This window comes from Grampus griseus, assembly GCF_964374135.1.
Source record: "Grampus griseus genome assembly, chromosome: 18".
Lineage (NCBI taxonomy): Eukaryota > Metazoa > Chordata > Mammalia > Artiodactyla > Delphinidae > Grampus > Grampus griseus.
In genome coordinates, this window is record NC_139012.1 from 76098457 (window position 1) to 76118518 (window position 20062).

At 47.0% G+C, this 20062-nt stretch overlaps 1 protein-coding gene across 1 annotated transcript; it reads left to right on the forward strand.

The window, feature by feature from the left end:
* Nucleotides 1-13327: 13327 nt before the first annotated feature.
* On the forward strand, nt 13328-18807 carry SHISA2 (shisa family member 2; the record flags this gene model as incomplete). The annotated part of the gene is made up of 2 exons (XM_082675871.1): nt 13328-13658; nt 16613-18807. 2 exons carry the CDS (start codon nt 13328-13330, stop codon nt 17164-17166), a joined length of 885 nt encoding a protein of 294 aa, XP_082531997.1. The 3' UTR covers nt 17167-18807.
* Between the last annotated feature and the right edge of the window lie 1255 nt (nt 18808-20062).

Consider the following 20062-nt stretch of genomic DNA (forward strand, 5'->3'; position numbering starts at 1 on the left):
AGTGGATCATGTGTTTCTGCAAATAGGTTGGATTTTAGGAGCAAATTTAAAACGTGACTAAATAGAGAGATCTATTGATATAGGATTTTGGCTACTGAAAAGCTATTAGTGGGACTTCCTGGTGGCGCAGTGGTTAGGAATCCGCCTGCCAATGCAGGGGACACAGGTTCGAGCCCTGGTCTCGGAAGATCCCACATGCTGCAGAGCAACTAAGCCCGCGTGCCACAACTACTGAGCCCACATGCCACAACTACTGAAGCCTGCACGCCTAGAGCCCGTGCTCTGCAACAAGAGGAGCCACCGCAATGAGAAGCCCGCGCACTGCAATGAAGAGTAGCCCCGCTTGCCGCAACTAGAGAAAGCCCACGTGCAGCAACGAAGACCCAACACACCCAAAAAATAAATAAATTAAAGCTATTAGTTACTAGATGTCTAGCTATTGTGTACTGTAATGATGTATTACTTTAGTATTTGTGTATTTCAGGTTCAAACTTTAGCAGCATATGCCTGCACATGTTAACCAAGGACAAATAAACTTATTTCTCATTCTTCACTCATTCAACAAGAAGCTGTACAGTCTATGGATGACGCAAAGGCAAATTGGACTGGGGTCTTGCCTTCAAGTAGCCTAGATCTAGGAGTTGTGACTTGGAGGAAGGTTGCTTAAGATTTAAAGTAAAATCATGGTGGGCTGCTGATTGCTCCCTATCACTGGTACCCGGCGTTTACCCCCACGTCACGTTCCCCTTGGCCAACACCAGATTGATATTCCAGGTAAGCAGAGGGGTCATTTCAGCCTCCTAGTCATCTTCTTTCTGATCTTTCTTTTTTCCTGTGGATTTAGTCCATTTTCACTAGTATAAAGTCAGAGCCTCTTTTTTGTTTAAATCTCGTTCCCAGGATGCTTTATGTTACTTAATTGATTGTAACAATTGGTTACAATTTAACCGTCTCACATTCAACTTTTAGCCAGAAGGTGGCGCTCAAGAGCCAAAGACAGGAAATCTTGGAAAGTTTATGGCTTTCGTATCTTTTTCTGTTTTTAAAGGTCTGGAATTATACTTTTCAATTTAGCACTTAGAGCCCAGAGTTCAGTAGCAAAATATGTGTGAAGTTAGCCAAGCTGTTAGGAATCGGTACTCAAATAATGAGTTTTAACAAGCATAAGATTGAAATTTAATAATTTGTTGACAATAGGGAAAAAGCATAAATCGATCACCAGCATGAGAGAATGGGGTTTGGTTCTCTTCTAACAAGCAATGTACAATTAGTAATGTTGGCGCTTTGGTGTACATGTCTGTGGGGCAGATCATCCCAAATCAGAAGGAGCAGGGTTCATCCATTTTTGTGAGTCACTGGCCATAAAACAGATTGCCCAGATGTTAACAATCGTCGACCATGGTAAAGGGGTATAGAGCAGAGTGCTTTAGCTGTTCTTATTTCTGCAGCTCTTTCTCCAAGTTTGAAATTATTTGCGAGTAAAAAGTAAAAGCAAACAAAAAACCAATTTTCCTAGTTTATAGAGTCAAGCAGACATGGCCTGATTTTATCCTTTGGTTAAAAGCAGCACTTACACTGCCCTTAGCTTACTTTGTAGGGAAAGACACTCAACTACTGGAGTTGGCTGAAATCTACAGATAATTGTGAAATGATACATCATGAGCGTTCGTTAGGGGAGTTTGAAGATTTGACATGTGTCAGTGATCTGAATCCCAAGTGTCGATGATCCAGGGAATCTCGGCGCCTCCAGTGAGCTGGAGCCGCGGCAGAGAGTGGCAGAATTCCTCCACGGAGGCGTGGGGAAAGGTGAGACACTGGTTCTTGGCGTTCTCTGTTTGTCTTTTAAAAAGCCTTCCAGCGTCGTGAGCTCACTCCTCATCCATGACTCAGCCACTGTAATTCCAGCATGTGTCAGAGCATCTGCTCCACACGCCAGAACCCACAGGTGGTTGTGCCTCCAGACCTGGAGCTCTGTTCCAACACTCGGACTTTAGAGTAAACCAGCCCTGACCTGTAGCTTCACCTCCAAGAGGACCAAAGCAGGACCCACCATAATGAAGAAAGCAGCAGTTGAGGGCTCTGCTTGGAGGCGGTTACCCATTTTTTTTTATTACTTGGAGTCTGTCTTAGTCTTTCTCTTCCTATCAAGCAACATATGGATTATATTTTCTCAAAACTCAGGCTGAGTTTGGCTGCCCCATACAGTTTCTGGAAGCGTATCGATGAGTTCAGGAGGAAGCGGGTGTTTTTTTTGCTTGTTCGTTTGCTTGTGTTTTGTTTGTTTTGTTTCTGAGCACTTGGTATTCGTTCTCTACCAAGAGGATATCGGATATGCAAGTGCCTCTGCAGTAGTACCGTAGATGTTGGAAGTTCAATTTCAGCGGTGGAGTTTGCCCCTCCTGTGGTTTTAGCTCTCAGTGTCAGGACCGCTGTGTTCAATCCCGTTGGCACGACCGCTTCATGTGGAGTGAGAGACGGGTTTTTACCGCACTCTATAAATATGACCATTTATTGGCCCCAACATATTTATGTGCCCCTTCATTCAGTGCTCACTTAAACTGTCCAATTTGCTTGACCTGGTCTATAAATGTAAATTGCCTAATTCTGAAACTCATTCTGGTTGCCTTCCGAATGTGCAGGAGTTGGATTCTCATTACCTCAGCGGACGGACAGGGACCAGGTCTCAAGGTAGCCCTTGAGCAGGGGCTCACCTTCTCACTCTCTCTTCCCCTCAACACTCAAAAGTGCTAAAAATGCATATTATTCCCAAACTTTAATTAAAATATTACAGGGATGGGATGCCGGATACATTTCTCTAGGGGCAGCCATCTCATCTGGTTTTAAAATGTTTTCTTTGCTGAAGGATGTCAGGAAGTTTGATTGACGTCAAAAGAACAAAGATGAACCGCGTTTGCTGTTTTCCTTATAAGCCTAACGCTTTGACATTGCCTGGTAAGATTCAAGGAATACTAGTAGGAATCTCAAGAATTTAACTAGTCCTGGCCCTGTCTAAGGCACGGCTATCCTAAGACACCCCTCGTCCTTCCGAGGCTGGAGTTTATTTAATAAATTCTTAAGGAACTTAGGGGCTGGGGAATTTCATCCCCTCTTTTCATTCTCTTGTGTTGCTGCTTCTGCATCTACACTGGTTAGAGAGTGTGCTTTAAATATCACTTTCTGTGACCCGACTCCGCTTCCTCTGGTCTGCCTTCTCTGTGCTGGAGACTAAGGGCCCCCCTAAAATAATCCTTTGCGTGGTTAAAGGGAGTTTTTTTCCGTCACCTTTTTTTTTCCTCAGCACCTGAAGTCTTTCTATAGTTTTCTGCTTTCTGTTTTTCTAATATTTTCTTGTGGACCTCGTGTCTCTAAAGCTAGTCAAGCTACTTGCAGAAATAAAAGAACTGAAAATATGTATACCTTACAGAGTCAAACTGCTGTGCACCAAAAAGGAAATCGGTAATAGAAATTAAGAATGCCAGTGATTGGCGTCTTTCTGCTAGGACATCTCATTTGTGTAACATTAGAAACCACTTCATTGACAATAAAGGCTGGGAAAGGAATCCTAATGTTACTTGTGTTAAGATTAATTGGATGACATTCTCCGTAGGCTGGAAATTCCTTTTTAGCTTCTTTGGAAATTTTAGAAGAGTAGATGAATTTAAACCTTTTTTTTTTTAGCTTACTAAATAACAAACTTATTAGGAGAGACACTGTAATGATAATCAAAGAAGTTAGCAATGCCTGGCACATACCAGGTGCTCAGTAGTCAAGGGTCCTTATTAGCTGACGGAGCTTCAGTCTTAGAGCTATTCAAGCATATTTTGGAACATAAAGACATTAAAAAAAAAAAAAAACCTTTCTTCTAATTAGGTAATGAAGGCTAGCAAGTTGGAGACTGTCCAGAGAACAGTTACATTATACGAGAACTTACACTATCAAGCAAGAAGTGTCCTCAGTGCTGTAAAGCTGCAAAGTGGTCTGAAATACTTAACAAGTCTTAAGGTGTAATTGGGACGCTCACATTTGTAGGACATGGAACTCATCAAACCCTTTTCTGCTCATTTGAATACTTGCACAATGCAGGGCGCTCTCCCTTTATTCTTTCAACAGAGACGTTTTGAGGAAGCGCAGATGTGAGGCGCTATCCAAGGACTTTTAAACAATATGAAGTTTAATTCAGTTGTTTCCTGAGAGGTTGACTTCTTGCAAAAGCCAAAGAAAATCTCTCACTAATCCAAAAGGTACCCCCCAAAAAAGGTTGATGCCATAAAATGGGGGGAGGGCTCGGTTTCTGAAAGTTAAAGTATTTGGACAGGGATAATTACGAGGGCTGTGAGGCTGCACTGTGAATCCCATCATTCTGTTTCTGCTCAAATAAGCAGCACAGTGGTCCTTTTATCTTTTTATGTTTTTACCAGGAGACTGGTGGGGCAGCTTTGATGAAGGAAATTCCTGTTTACGCCAAATCTGAACACCCAGGATGATTGGGATTTTTTTTACGATGACCCAGGCATATAAAAACAATGATCTTAAGGGTCAGAAATCCCAAGGAACCTATGACCCCAAAGTGCCTTTTGAATTATTTCCATTAAAAATATGCAATTCCAGGTCTGTGTAAAACAGCATCATTTCATGGGACGTAATATTAGACATTACTCCACCTTGTCTTGCTTTGCAGGGACCAGCCCTGCTGCACCCGGAAACTCCTCTTTGGTGTGGGAGTCCCCGCAGAGTGACCCTGTGCTTCTTAGACTCGCCTTTGTGGTACCCACGGAGGCTGGCAGCATCGTGGGCCAGCCCTGGCTCTCAGTGCTAACCAGAGCCTCGGTGACCTGGCTCGTGCCTGTGGAAGGCCTGGTGATGTCCACGGCCACCAACACTGCAAAGGAGGCAACCTGCTGCCACCGATTCTGTGGACGGCAAACGTTTCCATGTCACCAGGTGACACCCAGGAAACAGCTTGTTCCTTTCCTCATCTCCCTTCGTTGCAAACCACTCTCACCTTAAGCCTCAAAAGTATTCTGTGGGGCGGGGCCCTGGGAGGCTCTGACTAGAAATTCCCTCCCTCTGAACCCGCTGGCCAAGGATTTCATCCCCAGCGCCAGGTTTAGGACCCTAGTCTTACCAGATATTTTATCTCCAAATTGCTACACTCAGAATGGCTTTCGTAATTAGGTGCATTTTATTGAATTCAATTCCTTGAAAGTAACACTTCAGTATTTTTGTGCCTGGCGTATAGCACGTGCTTCATAAACCAAGCCTGCTCCAGGTCTACACTGTGGGACCCAAAGATGAACAGGATTTGATCTGTGCCTTCAAGGAGTTATTGTCTAGACAGCAAGACAAAAGGAATCGTAATCCCAGTTATATCAATAGAGACATGAATACACCGTTCCGGGGGAAATTGAACCTGGATCCGGGGTATCCAACCCCATTCTCCAGCCTATTTTTTTTTAATAGAAGTGTAGTTGACTTACAGTGTTGTGTAATTTCTGCTGTACGGCAAAGTGATTCAGTTATATATATATGCATTCTTTTTTTCATATTCTTTTCCATTATGGTTTATCACAGGATATTGAATATAGTTCCCTGTGCTATACAAGAGGACCTTGTTGTTTATCCATTCTATAGATAATAGTTTGCATCTGCTAATCCCAAACTCCCAATCCATCCCTCTCCCACCCCCTACCCCCTTGGCAACCACGAGTCCGTTCTCTATGTCTGTGAGTCTGTTTCTCTTTCATAGATATGTTCATTTGTGTGGTATTTTAGATTCCATATATAAGTGATATCATATGATATTTGTCTGTCTCTGTCTGATTTACTTCACTTAGTATGTGGATCTCCAGGTCCAGCCATGTTGCTGCAAATGGCATGATTTCATTCTTTTTTATGGCTGAGTACTATTCCATTGTATATATTGATGTATACCACATCTTCTTTATCCATTCATTTGTTGATGGACGTTAGGTTGTTTATGGTTGTTGGCTGTTGTGAATAGTGCTGCAGTGAGCATTGGGGTACCTGTATCTTTTTGAATTAAAGTTTTGTCTGGACATATGCCCAGGAGTCGAATTGTCCAACCATTTTGAATCAGCATACATTTACCTTAAGTACCATATTCTAAATGAATATCTAGTTTCCTCAAACTGTTTCTAGCACATACTCCAGTCACTGCAGCTCCTCCCTCTGCGGTCCACAGGTATAGGGCTATGACCCAAGCTGCCTCACATTTTAGGAAGACCTCAGTTGTCTTATGCATTCCTGCCATCAGTAGGTTAGAAGGAGCAGGGAAGGAAGAATGTATTGGTCAGCTCAGGCTGCCATAACAAAGTACCACAGACTAGGGCGCTTAGACAACGGAAATTTATGTCCCACAGTTCTGGAGGCCGGAAGTTTGAGATCAAGGTGCCAGCAGGTTTGGTTTCTCCTGTGGCCTCTCTCCTTGGCTTGTAGACGGCCGTCTTCTCATTGTGTCCTTACTGCTCTTTCTTCTGTGCGTGCCCACCCCTGGCATCCCTTCCTCTTCTTGGAAGGACAGCAGTCCTATTGGCTTAGGGCCTTATGGCCTCATTTAGCCTTGATTATCTCCCTAGCACCTCCTGTATTTGCCTCTCCACATACAGTCACATCGGGGGTTAGGGCTTCAACCTATGAATTTGGGGGTGGGGTGGGGACATAATTTAAGTCCATAACGGAGGTTTTGCAACATTCATCTTAGAGGCTTGGAATTACATTCAGAAGTATCTGACTGTGACACAGAACTTTTTAGCTGATCATCTTTCAGTGCCATTCATCATGAGGAGAATAGAGTTTTGAGACTGGATTAGTGAACCTGCTTCAGGACCTTCATGTGACATCACAGGTAGATGGCCAGTTTCACAGCTGCAATCTTTTTTTTTCTAGATTCTTCTTTATTGTGATAAAATACACATGAGATCAATTTTACCATTAATGTGGTTTAGTAGATTCACAAGGTTGTGCGACTATCACCATTTCTAGTTGCAGGACATTTTCAACCCAAAAGGAAAGCCTGTACCCATCAAGCCATCACTTCCCCTCTGCCCTCCCTCCCCAGCCCCAGGCCACCACTGACCTTCTTTCTGTCACTATGGACATTTCATATAAATGGAATCATATATTATGTGCCTTTTTGTGTTTGCCTCTTTGATTTACCATAGCGTTTTCAAGGTTCATTCATGTTGTAGCGGGTGTCAGTATTTCATTCCTTTTCATGGCCAAATAATATTCCAGTTGTATGGATAGACCACATTTTGTTTATCTGTTCACTGGTAGATGGACATTGAGTTGTTTCTACTTTTTGGCAATTATAAATAGTGATGCTCTGTGTACAGTTTTTAAAATATTGTCCAATTATCTTTTATTTTTAAAATATATATTTATTTATTTTTATTTTGGCTGAGCCAGGCTGGACATATGTTTTCAACCCTTTTGGGTATGTATACGTAGGAGTGCAACTGCGGGGTCACATGGTAACTCTGTGTCCAACTTTTGAGGAACCGTCAAGCTGTTATGCACAGTGGTTTTATATTCCCAACTAGCAAAGTGCGGGTTCCAGTTTCTCAACATGCTCTCCAACACTTGTTATTTTCTGTTTATTATTATTACCATCGCCATCTTAGTAGCTATGAAGTGTTATTGTGGTTCTGACTTGCGTTTCCCTAATGACTAATGATGTTGAGTATCTTTCCATATGCTTGCTGTGTGTCTTCTTTGGAGAGATGTCTATTCAAGTCCTTTGCCTGTTTTTTGATTGGGTTGTTTGTCTTTTTGTTGTTGAGTTGTATATATACTCTGGATACTAGACTCTCCTCAGCTATATGATTTGCGAAAACTTGCTGCAGGCTTTTGGACGTTATGTTGATTTTGTTTACGCCACCCTTTTAGATACTCTGGCGTTACTGGAAGAAGTCCTGGGTGGTTTTTAACTCCGTATTTTCAAAAAGAAAATATACCAATAGTAAACATCAAAATCAACATAAAAATGTTTCAGTAAAACTCTGGGGTTAGGGGCTTCCCTGGTGGCACAGTGGTTGAGAATCCGCTTGCCAATGCAGGGGACACGGGTTCGAGCCCTGGTCTGGGAAGATCCCACATGCCGCGGAGCGACTAGGCCTGTGTGCCACAACTACTGAGCCTGCGCGTCTGGAGCCTGTGCTCCGCAACGAGAGGCCGCGACAGTGAGAGGCTCGCGCACCGCGATGAAGAGTGGCCCCCGCTCGCCGCAACTAGAGAAAACCCTCGCACAGAAACGAAGACCCAACAGAGCCCAAAATAAAAAACAAAACAAAACAAAACAAAAAACTCTGGGGTTAGGGGTGAGGATGGGGCAGGGAGAGCAGAGTATGTCAGATGTTTCACGTTAATAGTAGATGAGAAGAAAAAGAATTTTAAGTATGGAAATTACTTTTCTGAAAGTATATTAATTACAAGGAAAAAACAGGAGGATGAAAGATGAAAACCTTTTAAAGCAACAAGGCAGATTTTTTTTTTCAAAATTTTATGACCGTTTTTATTTTCAGATGAGGTTAAGTAAACCACAAGACAAAATTAAAAGAAATGTAAATTAACATATTTGTTTGGGTTTGCGGTCTCATTTGTTAACACAAACACTTTAACTTAAAAGAACTTCTGGTAAACCCAAATGTGAGTTTTCAGTACTACTCCTGTTTATAAAAGAGGAGGGAGAGAAGTGAATGAACCCAGGGAAAGCCATTTTTCTTAAACAGACTGCTGACTGGTGTGCAGATGGTAGGAACCTCTGCTCTTCCTGAAATACACAGAAAATCACTGTAGATCTTGCAGCTTTTAGAACTGCCAGCCAAAGGAAATATGATTACCTCCATACGATTTGCATCAACTCCAGTTAGCCGAGTTATAAGTAATCATTTCTTTAGTCCTATGACTTGGTACTTGTACTCTTAAAGATATATCAGAAGTTTGTTTTTATATCAGTTGTATTTTTTTTCCCCTAGAGGTAAAATATAACATTCTGTTAGCTGTTACAATTAAAGTTAACAATGCACTAATATTGAGCAAATGATCTTCTATGTTTTAGAAGGATAAGTGTTTTACTTAGCTCCTCCGGCTGCTCTCTTTTATCAAGAAAGTATGTCATTTGCACATTCGAATTACGTAAATTCAACTACTGTGTAGGAGCTTGGTGGAAAAAGAATAATGAGAGGGAGAAATAACGATGTAAACAGTGTGTGTGATTTTGCCCTCATTCCACTCAAAAGACACACATATCACAGTGATTGTGAATCAAGCAACCTGAAGTCGTTTCCTCCCCCTCGTGCCTCTCGCAATCATGAGCCTCTTGCCGCACTGAGCCTGATTCAGGGATAAAGCTGACTACGTCATTTTTTTCACCATATATGCTGATGCTACACATGAGTGCTTTAAAATGGGGTTGGTTGCAGCCCATGTCACAGCTAGGAATCCCATGTGAACAAGCAGAGTGAAAGGTACTAAGAAACATCTTAACAAACTGAAGAGGAAAACGTCCAAAGGCAAAACAGAGGTACCAAATAAGAATCAAGTTCAGTTCGAGCAATCAAAAACACGAAGGTCAAAGTCGGTAGATGGTGATAAAATGCATTTTATTCATATATATATATATATATATATAGAGAGAGAGAGAGAGAGAGAGAGGCACAGACTGAAAGGCAAAATAAACTGAAAATATACTTCTGCAGGTAGTATCTACAGAATTCAACTTTTTAAGAGGGAGGAGGGCACTCCTTCGTAGGTGTTTAAATCTACTTAGGCAGACTGCCTGACATTTAGTTTTGATTATAATAAATTATTACTACTACCTGTATGTTTTGATAACTAGTTACGGTTGCTCAGAAAAGACTAGTAAAATAGTTTAAGACTGTCAAGGATGGTGAGGGAATTCCTTATGGAAGGTACATCGCCACCTTAATATGACCCAGTGGCACCTCCCACAGAGATGCTCAGTAAGTACTTGACAACTTATGTTATAAAAAATTTCAATACAACGTACTAGATACACAAAGAAAAAGTAAAATCAAGTCAGAGGGAGGAACAGAGTGGTATAAAGTCTCTATGAGCATGGATGACAAGCAACCACCACATTGAGTAACCACGAAACAGGCCTCTCCTTCACTTTTAGGGAATTAGGGAACACAGCAGTAAAAACGAGAGGATGAATTTGCTCAAAGCTCTGCACTTCCAAGTCTGCTGATTGTGGACTAACCATTCTAATGGTTCTGAACCATTTGGGAAAAACTTCTTGGGTTTAAGCTCTGGCATTACCAGGTCATAAATCAATTTCAGTATGAAAATGGCCAACAGTGCTTTCTTCATCAATAAACTGACAAATCATGGGTGCTTTGGAGAAGAGGATAAATGGATAGTGGAAGGAGGATATGGCATAAGTACTGTCTGAAGAAATGGACAATGCCCTTGCATTAATTTTTTTCCCAAAGGCAAAAAAAAAAAAAAAAAAAGTAAAGTATTAACCCTCTGAACCCCACCCCAGTCATTTTCTGGTGCCGTAGGAAAATAATGATGCCTCGCCATCTGGTGATCGTGCAGAGTCAGCAGTTAATTCCGGGCTTTCTGTGGTGGAGACTGGTGACCAGCAGCGTGGTGGGCAGGCTTTGGAGTTCAGGCAGACTGTGGCTTTCTGTCTGTAAGGACTGGGCAAGTTATCCTCACCAGCAAAGTGAGGCGAGTAGTTACGTCTTCTTTGTAGGGTTGCTGTGAGGATTAAATGTGCACGTAAATCTCAGCACAGTGTCTGGCGTGGAGTAAGCCTTCAATACACGTTAGCTCGCAGTACCAATGTTTTCTAAGAAAAAGACTCAATCTGAAAAACTGAGTCTTCCCTTGGCTTCTTCTAGTCCAAGTGCTGTTGCTCTGATGATTTTTCTGATCCCGCTCGCCTCCAGGGATCCAGCACCTAACCCCCAGGTTATGTGCTTAAACTGACCCTGTACATCACCGATCGTAGCTTTATAATACTTGTGCGCTATCTTTGCTTATTCAGTTCTTTGTCTCTCTGTCCAATTTCCAGAGACTTTCATCTCTGTTTGAAGGAAATGGCCACGACGTCTGGCTTCTTGGAGAACCCCCCGGACCCAACACAGAACACGGTATACTGTAACCGCTTAGCTTGTAGTTGTGGAACGAATAATTCGATATTAAAATCTCGTTCATTTCCTAGGTTTAGAAAAGTTCGTGGCCGGTGCATTTAAAATACATAATTTTATGAAGCTAAAAATACCCCTCCCCCCGCCACAAAGTCTAATGAAATCAAGTGCAGTGCTTGGAGAGAGGTTTACTGAAAAGAGTAAGGTGTTTGCTTCCAGGGCGTAGGGTCGGTTTTTCCTTTTGATTCCGTGGGGCGAGTGGCAGGGTAGCCAACCTGCCCCAGTCCGCGCGGTGACCCGGCCCGCCCAAGTGCCCGACCATGCCTGAACAGCGGCGTCTTCGCTGTGAATAAAATTGCCTTGTGTTCCATAGACACGGACTTGGGGGGGAACCTCAGTGGTCAGCACCTCTTATGCTCCACTTTAAAGATGAACAAACTGAAGCCCGAAAAATGCAAGATTCTTTTTCTGGTCGGGCTGGGCCTAGATGTCAGGTCGCTGACTTCCAGACCGTGTCGGAAGGGTCACCAGATCCTTTAAAAATAATCACGGCGGCTTTAATAGCATCAGCACCTGTTGTTTCAGCTTCCGCAAGGCAGGAGCTATTAATCTCTCCTCCTCAAAGCCGCGTTGCTGGTCTGTCGGAGCCTTGTTTGCTTCTTCGCGCAGCTGTCTACACCATCGGGGCCAAATGTGGAGCTGAGGCACCTTTCTGCTTAAATCCAATAAATCGCTCTGCCCAAATTTAGAAAGAAAAGCGACACAGATCATCCGGACAGCGGCCTAATCTGGCAAGTCTCCACCCCACCTAGTAGAAGCCCGAGCCCACCACGCAGCCCCAGGCCAGTGACCGGCCGTGGCCTGGACATCGGGCTGGGAACTGGAAGGACAGTGAGTCTAAGTGGCAACTTCAGCGTCTGTAAATGGAGCGCAGTTATCATCCTTCTTTGGGAAGTTGTGAGAATCCGAACTGTGAATGCCGCCTAAGACCTGCAATGAGCAAGTTGAGTTGGCCCTTATTGCCGTTACTGCTGTTGCTGTGTTAGCTCGAGCGCCGTTGTCTCCCGCGCCCTTTCTACCCGGCAGCCCACGGCTCGCGGCCGTTCCAGCCCGAAAGTGAAGGGCTCGCGGCCCCTGGGGCGGCGAGGGCGGGGCGGCCCCAGCGCGCATGCGCGCCCGCGGCGCCAGCTCCTCTTAAGAGCGCGGCGCGGCGACGCGGCGGGTGAGTCGGGGGTCGGGCGCGCGGGTGGGTGGGCAGCTGCTGCGATCGGCTTGTTCCGCAGCCCCGGGGGCCGAAACTTCCGTGGGAGGCGTCCAGCGGTGCGCACCTACCCAGGGCGCAGCGGCGGGGGGGGGGGGGAGGGGGAGCCAGACGGAGCGCGCCGAGGCCGGAGAGCAGAGGAGGGGAGCAGGGCGAGCTGCCTGCCTGGACCCGCGCCCAGCAGCAGCCGCGGCTGGCTCCCGGGACCCCGGCAGGGCGCGTCGGTTCTCGTCCGCGATCCGGACGCCCGCGTGCGCCGGGAGGATCGACTGTCCGGCCCGCGGAGCGGAACGTGGTGGCTGCACCCAGGGGGCGGCCCGGGCGGCGCGGCCGGAGCCATGCGGACCGAGTTCGGAGCGCAGGAGGCTGAGCGCCGCCGGCCGCTGCACTTGCTGCCTGGAGCTCTGTGCCTGCTGCCCGCCGCCTTGGCCTCTTCAAGCCGCCCGAGGGGGGAATAAAGCCAGGAGACGCGCCACGACTAGCGCGCAGGACCCCGAGGCTTAAACTGTGCGGCAGCGCCCTGGCTCCGGGTCCGAAGCGGCGCGCCCAGCGGTCCTCCGGCGCGAGCGAGCGTCCCCTCGGGGATGCACGGGGAGGGTCCTGTCGCGGGTGAAGCCTCCGGGGGCTGCGGAAAGGCAGCCCCGGGGGCCCTCTGAGTCGCACCCGGAGAGCTCCATCGGCGAGTGCCCACGAGTTACAGGCAGCTCCTGCTGGGGCCGGGCCGCCGGCCGAGGGAGGGCATGGCTTAGCTCCCGGACGTCGCGGCGGGGGGGGGGCGGGGGCCCGCGCGGAAGGCGCCGCGGAAGGGACACTCAGCGCAGAGGTCCCGGCCTCAGCACCGCCGGGACCGGGGCGCCGGGCCGCCACCTCCCGGAGTCGGCCCTGCGCCCTCTGGAGACGCGCCGCCCGCGCCCAGGGTGGTGCCATGTGGGGCGGACGCCGCCCGGCCGCCTCCTCCCGGGACGCCGCTTCGCTCCTGCGGCTGCTGCTGGCCGCGCTGCTGGCGGCGGGGGCGCGGGCCAGCGGCGAGTACTGCCACGGCTGGATGGACGCGCAGGGCGTCTGGCGCATCGGCTTCCAGTGCCCCGAGCGCTTCGACGGCGGCGACGCCACCATCTGCTGCGGCAGCTGCGCGCTGCGCTACTGCTGCTCCAGCGCCGAGGCGCGCCTGGATCAGGGCGGCTGCGACAACGACCGCCAGCAGGGCGCCGGCGAGCCCGGCCGCGCGGACAAAGACGGCCCCGACGGTTCGGCAGGTAGGCGGGCCGGGCGAGCAGAGAGGGGAGGAAAGGGCTCTGCCTCGCCGGCGGGACCCGGCAGCCTGGAGAGGGGGAGGGAATTCGGAGCCTGCCATTTCAGGAAAGGGGCTTGGAGCGGGAGGCGATGCCTGCGTCCCGGCGCAGCCTTTACCTTGTGTGGAACGGGACAGCGGTTCAGCGCCCTGGGCCTCAGTTTCCCCATCTGTCAGCTAAAGAGCGGCTTGGCTTGGGTTTTCCGGAAATAACCCTAACATCCAAAGCATGGCGGGCCGCAGCCAGCCCCACGTGCCTCCTGCCCAGGGGTCTCCGTGCCCCCTCCCGGGTCTCCTGTCTCTATGGGTCTAAGTCCGAGGACGGGGTCATGTTTCGGCGGCGCCCCCTAGCGAGAGGGCTGGCCGGGGAACCCGAGGGCTCCTCGGAGGGAAGGCCGCTCCTTGGGTCTTCCCGAGGGTGATGGGCTCTACCAGCCCCCGGGGGAGAGTCTATCCCTCCCTAAGATGCACCTCCCCCACCCTGGCCTCCTTACCACGTCGGACTCGGAAGGTGTGACATCAGAGCCGTGCCATCCCTGCTCTTTGTGGCCTTGATTCTTTAACTGTATTTTTTCAGATTGCCCAAGTTAGAGTTGGAGAAACAAATGCGTGAAAGCATTTGATAGGTTCTGCTGCCTCCGCTTGTCACCAGTCTCCCAGACCCTTCTCTTGAGGGCCTATCCCATAATGTGTTTGGGAGGGAGGATGTGGTCCGAGTGGAGGTGGAAGGGCACACATGGCCCGGAGGGGCGTCTCCGCCCGTTATGAGAAGGAGAGGACTGTTATATTAATGCTGTCTCCCCCCCACCCCAGCCCAGGGTTCCAGCCGCCTGAGCCAGGGCCCCGCTGGTCCCTGTTCACAGAGCTGGCTGGGGCTGCTGAGAGGCAGCTCGTTTCAGTCCTTCCTTTTGCAGTCACGCATTTTATTAGCTACTCCTACTGGTCGGCTGCTGCCTTGACTCTGAAGAGGAGAAGGGAAGGGAATTCCAGAAGAGGTGTCGTCTTAGCGCAGCATAGCGGGGTGTGTGGCCTCCCGAATAAACCTGGGGGGACGAGCCATGGGCACACTGCTTGACTGCCTTCTCTGTGTGTGCCAAGTTGGGCTTTTGCCGGCCTCCTAGAAGTTGGGATGACTGTGGACAAATCAGTAGGCAGCCGACTTCTCAAGACGCCGTGGTATGTGGGGATGCTTTCTAAATTCCACTTTTGAATCTTTTTTCCTAAAAATTCTGCACTCAAGAAGGACAGCGCATGTCTAATTAAGCAGAGCCGAGGGCTTCCAGGAACACTGCCTTCTCTGCCCTGAGTTATTTACTCTTCCAATTAAAATCCTGGAAAGAGAACAGTGATTTCTCCCCCAAACTCATTATATGGACTTAGACTGCTTTGGGGGTGTTTTTTTTGTTTTTTTTTCTAACTGTTATTTGTTTATTTGATAACATATAAGGCTGGTATCTTTAATTTAGAAAATGAAGCCTTCAATCGTCAGCCTTTGGTTACATACTTGATAAGGTATGTTTACTTACAAGGCATCATTTCTCCATGGCTCCGTGTGGTACTATGTTCTAGAAACACTGACTGCAGGAATATCGGTTCTGTCCAAGGAGCGTGATTAGAACGGCTGCTGCCCTAGCGGACAGAGGGCGTTGCGCGTGTGTGACTTCAGGCGAGGGAGAGCTGAGCGTCTCCCTGGACCACGTGCTGGCACTGCCCTTTGCCAAGACCAGCGGGACCAATCCCTGTCCTCGCGTGGCGTCTAATCGAGTAGTCAAGGAGATGGGCAGGAACACGTCGAAAGACATGGGTTCTTGGTCATCTAGGGTGGGATTCCACAGACCCCTCCCTCCTGATTCTCGGTCCCCATCAGCCAGTGTGTCCAGCTTCTGAAACTCGGTAGTGCTAGGCCCACGGCACCCCAAAAATCTTTTTAAGTAAAAGAATTGGTAACTGGAGTTTGCTACTGATTTTAGTAAAGTGTCTATTTTTATCTTGACAGTTTTATTTTCTGGAATAAACCTCCCTTGTTAAGTAGGATGCCCATTGCTTTTCGCTCTGCGGGCTTTTCCCTGTGGTTCTTCACACAGAATCCAGTGTCCTAACTCCAGACCTGACAGCTCCGCCCCAGCCACGTGGTCCTGCCTGGGGCCTCGGCTCACTGCGGGCTCTTTCTGGAACAGATGTCAAGCCTTGTCCTCCTCGGTACCTTGTTTCATGCTGACCTGCTGCCTGGACAGCCTCCCCCCAGCCAGGCCCACATTCCAGGGACCAGCCTTCAGCTAAGTGTGTGTGGAGGGCTTTTTTTTTTTTTTTTTTAAACCCGTCTTTGACCTCTGTATCTTACAGACTCTTTTCGGAAATGGCTGTGACTAGGGTCTGCCCGAAATTTTTGATTTATGTGCCTATCAAACAAGAACCTGCGAAGAAAAGTTCAAAGAGGTTTACGAGAAATGTAAATAATTTTCTGGGGGGAGAAAAGACTTTGAAGTAATTTCAACTCGTTTCTGTGCAGACCCTACAAACTGTTAGGGTAGACTGAAATGTGGGCAGTTCCGTTACTCTAGGGATTTTAGAAGAGTCTTAAACCGTTCAACTCATATTTTTGCTAAATTGGGTATTTGCCTCCATGAGCGTTGCAGTTGGTGAGTCTAGCTGTCAGTGTTAACAGCTTTGCTTTGGGGGCTGATCCCCGCTGCCTGCCTGCAGTAGGCAGGCCCTGCTGCGCCCCCCTCCCCATCCCTAAGCACTTGATAAAGGACGGTGCTTCCTGTGTGCGGCCGATAAGCGCACACACCGGCCTGGCCCAGGTTCCTGGCTTCTGGGTACCAGCGTTGTTCGTTTATCCATCTCTGCTGCCCATCCCCGATTTTTACTGCATCCTTACAGGAAGTCATCACCGTATGTCTCTCTCCTTTTCTTCAGTCCCCATCTATGTGCCCTTCCTTATCGTCGGGTCGGTGTTTGTCGCCTTCATCATCTTGGGGTCCCTGGTGGCCGCCTGCTGCTGCAGATGCCTGCGGCCCAAGCAGGAGCCCCAGCAGAGCCGGTCCCCGGGGGGGCCCCGCATGGTGGAGACCATCCCCATGATCCCCAGCGCCAGCACCTCCCGAGGTTCCTCTTCCCGCCAGTCCAGCACGGCCGCCAGCTCCAGCTCCAGCGCCAACTCGGGGGCCCGGGGGCCCCCGACCAGGTCACAGACCAACTGTTGTTTGCCCGAAGGCACCATGAACAATGTATACGTCAACATGCCCACAAACTTCTCCGTGCTCAACTGTCAGCAGGCCACCCAGATTGTGCCCCACCAGGGGCAGTACCTGCATCCCCCCTTCGTGGGGTACACGGTGCAGCACGACACGGTGCCTATGACCCCGGTGCCGCCGTTCCTGGACGGGCTGCAGACGGGCTACAGGCAGATACAGGCCCCCTTCCCTCACACTAACAGCGAACAGAAGATGTACCCAGCCGTGACTGTGTAACGCAAGGTGAGGCCGGGGTCCGGTACCAGACAGAGGAAGGCAGAAGCCGTGGGCTTGGGAAGGATTCTCAACGTGGAAGTCCCAGCGTATCGCTGGTGTTTGTGGCACAATTCTGTTGGATGGCTTGCTTTGCCCCCAAACTGTATGAAAACATCTTTCTCCAAATGAGCGTTTCTGGACATGTTTCATCCCAGTGCATGATTGATTTATGATGGAGAAGAGCATCCCCTGGAGATGGCTGTGTGGTCGCCAGTGGTTGTGTGACACATGTGCGCCCTTAAGTGCCCTTGAGGTGTGGCTGTCAGAAGAATTTTGTAAACTGATTGTTTTTATTATTTCGTTACTGTTACTTCTTTTTTATTTTTTATTGTATTGGTACAAGATCAGAATAGTTGTTCCCTCCCTTTTACCTGGGCCAGTTTCTAATAAGTATCCAAAATTTTAGGGGGGATGCGAAGAGCACAATTCTTATAAAAGGAAACCAATCTGGATTCTGAGGTTAGTCCTTGATCTCAGTATTTCCCAGACACACCTTAATTCATTGTAAAAAGATATATATATATTGTTTATTTTTGTGCTTTTTTGGGGACTATTTTGTGCTTTTTTACCTTGTGTAGAGATCTTATTACAAAGTGATTTCCTACATTAAAAAGAGGCTGAAAGAAATTGTATAGTTACTTAACTGATGACATTTCAGAACTCTGGGATTATTTTAATCTTGAAGTAGAGTGATGGTGTAGTAATAAAACCATTCAGCCCCTTCTCGATTGTATCTTTTAAATTTCTGACTTTACATTGACATCTGAGAAGAGTAATAAAGTGTTTTCATATTGAAATCATAAACTATCACCTGCCGCTTCTCCAGATGACTCTTCATTTTGCTGTGTGGTGTGGTTTGGCGTTTCACTCTGGTGTTCAGACCTCCGTGTCCATATAGTACTGAGTGCCGGTAATTACTGTTGTTATAAATGAACGTCAGCCTTTCTGCCTAGATCTGATAAAACATTTTCTTGTCTTCCCTAGAAAAGCTCAAAGAAACGCTTGCAGAGAGAGAGAGACTTAATATCGCTCCTCAGCCCAAACCTGAGACTTGGGATGAAATTTAAACCGCAGATTCGATTTACTTCGCAAATCATAGGCTTTTTATACTGTCGTTATCAAAATGTCTTGTTTTTCGGGCAAGAGAGACTATCAAGTTGAGAAGAGCTTTTCAAAGAGATATTGCCTTTCTTCCCCACAAAGTTAGTTCTTGTTTTCCTCTCTCTTTTAGTCCTCAACAAGCACTGTATTCATTACCAGTCTTCTGAATTATGAAATTCAAGTGAATTTATTTGTGTATTGTTCCCTTACAAGAAGTAAGTTGAAGTTAATTTCCAACTGCTAGCAAAACCAAGATTTGTAATTAAATGGTTGTAAGGTATGGTCTTCTACACATATTTATATCTGTATCTATGGCCATCTGTCTATGGTCTGTCTACCTTTTCTATCACCTGTCTGTATCTCTGTCTATCTCATGACTGAAAAACGTAAAACCATAGTTGGCAATTGGTATCAACAAAGATACCCCGTCAAATCTTTTAATAGCCAAAGGCAGGGGAAAATCATTTTACTTATTAATAAATGTTTTATGGCATGAATTCCTAGAGGAGTTGGGTTTTTTCATTTTCATTCTACTTGGTAATTTTTCAGATGGTCTGTTAAACCTGTTAATAGGGGGAAATTGCTAAAAGTCATAAACATTGCCTTCTAGAACCAAGAGCCTACCTTTAAAAGTGATTGATATCTGTGAAGTCGATAGTATGTTCTGAGTCAGTGGGTATTTTATGTGCTCTATGGGAAATGCTGACAGCGCAAAACAAACAGTTCTTTTGGGGTCATTATATTAGCAGGCTAACGTGTGTTCTGTACATTATCTTTGATGGAGGAGTCCAGCTTATCTAAGGAAGTAAAGTGCTTAGGAATTTGGAGGTGAAAGGGGCCTTAGAGATCACCCAACCTGGGATTGGCAAACTTTTTTTTTCAGTGAAGAGCCGGAGGGTAAATATTTTAGCCTTTGCACGTTGTGTCTGAAACGACTCAGCTCTGCCGCTACAGCACAGAAGCGGCCACAGAAGGTACATAAATGAGCCTGGCTGCGTTCCAATAAAACCTGATGGCTGGACACTGAAATTTGAATTTCATATAATTTTCACATGTCACAAAATATTCTACTTTTGATTTTTTTTTTCCCCAGCTATTTCAAAATGTAAAAACCATTCTAAGCTCTAGGGCTGTGCAAACCCAGTGTGCCAGATTTGGCCATCAGGCCATGGTTCACCAGTCCCCAATCTAGTCCACTCTTTCCTAGTGCTAGAGTCTCCCCTGCGACGTTCTCAGCAGCCCTTTCTAAACACAGGGATGGAGAGTGCTCGCTTCTCCTTACAAGACTGTCTAAGTGTAACTTTGTTTCAATATCGTGATTCAAGCAAAAGTGTACTTTAATAAAAGAAATGAGTTTTTCACTTAGTGAATGCTACTTGGTCTTTCCAAAACATGTAACATCCCTAGAAGCAACCTCAGATCTCTTCAGTTTTCATCAGAACTGGAGACGTTTAGGTGACAAAGTAAGAACGTTCAAATACGTGGTTTCGGTATACCTTCCTTACTGTCAGGAAATCAGAGCCTGTAAGGTGTAACATGCACCCCGTAGAAATATTGTAAACTGTTGGAAAAACGAAAGGAGCACATGGAGATAGAAAGTGGTTTGCTGTTGCACGTCTTCTGTATGGAAGCCTTCAGTGTCGGTTGGTTCATGATGGTTCGGGGTGCGGGGGCATTTTGTATCCCTTGTGTAGGAAAGTCAGACCCTTTGATTGCAAGGAAGAATGAACCAGTTCTTTGTGTCCACCTAAGAGCC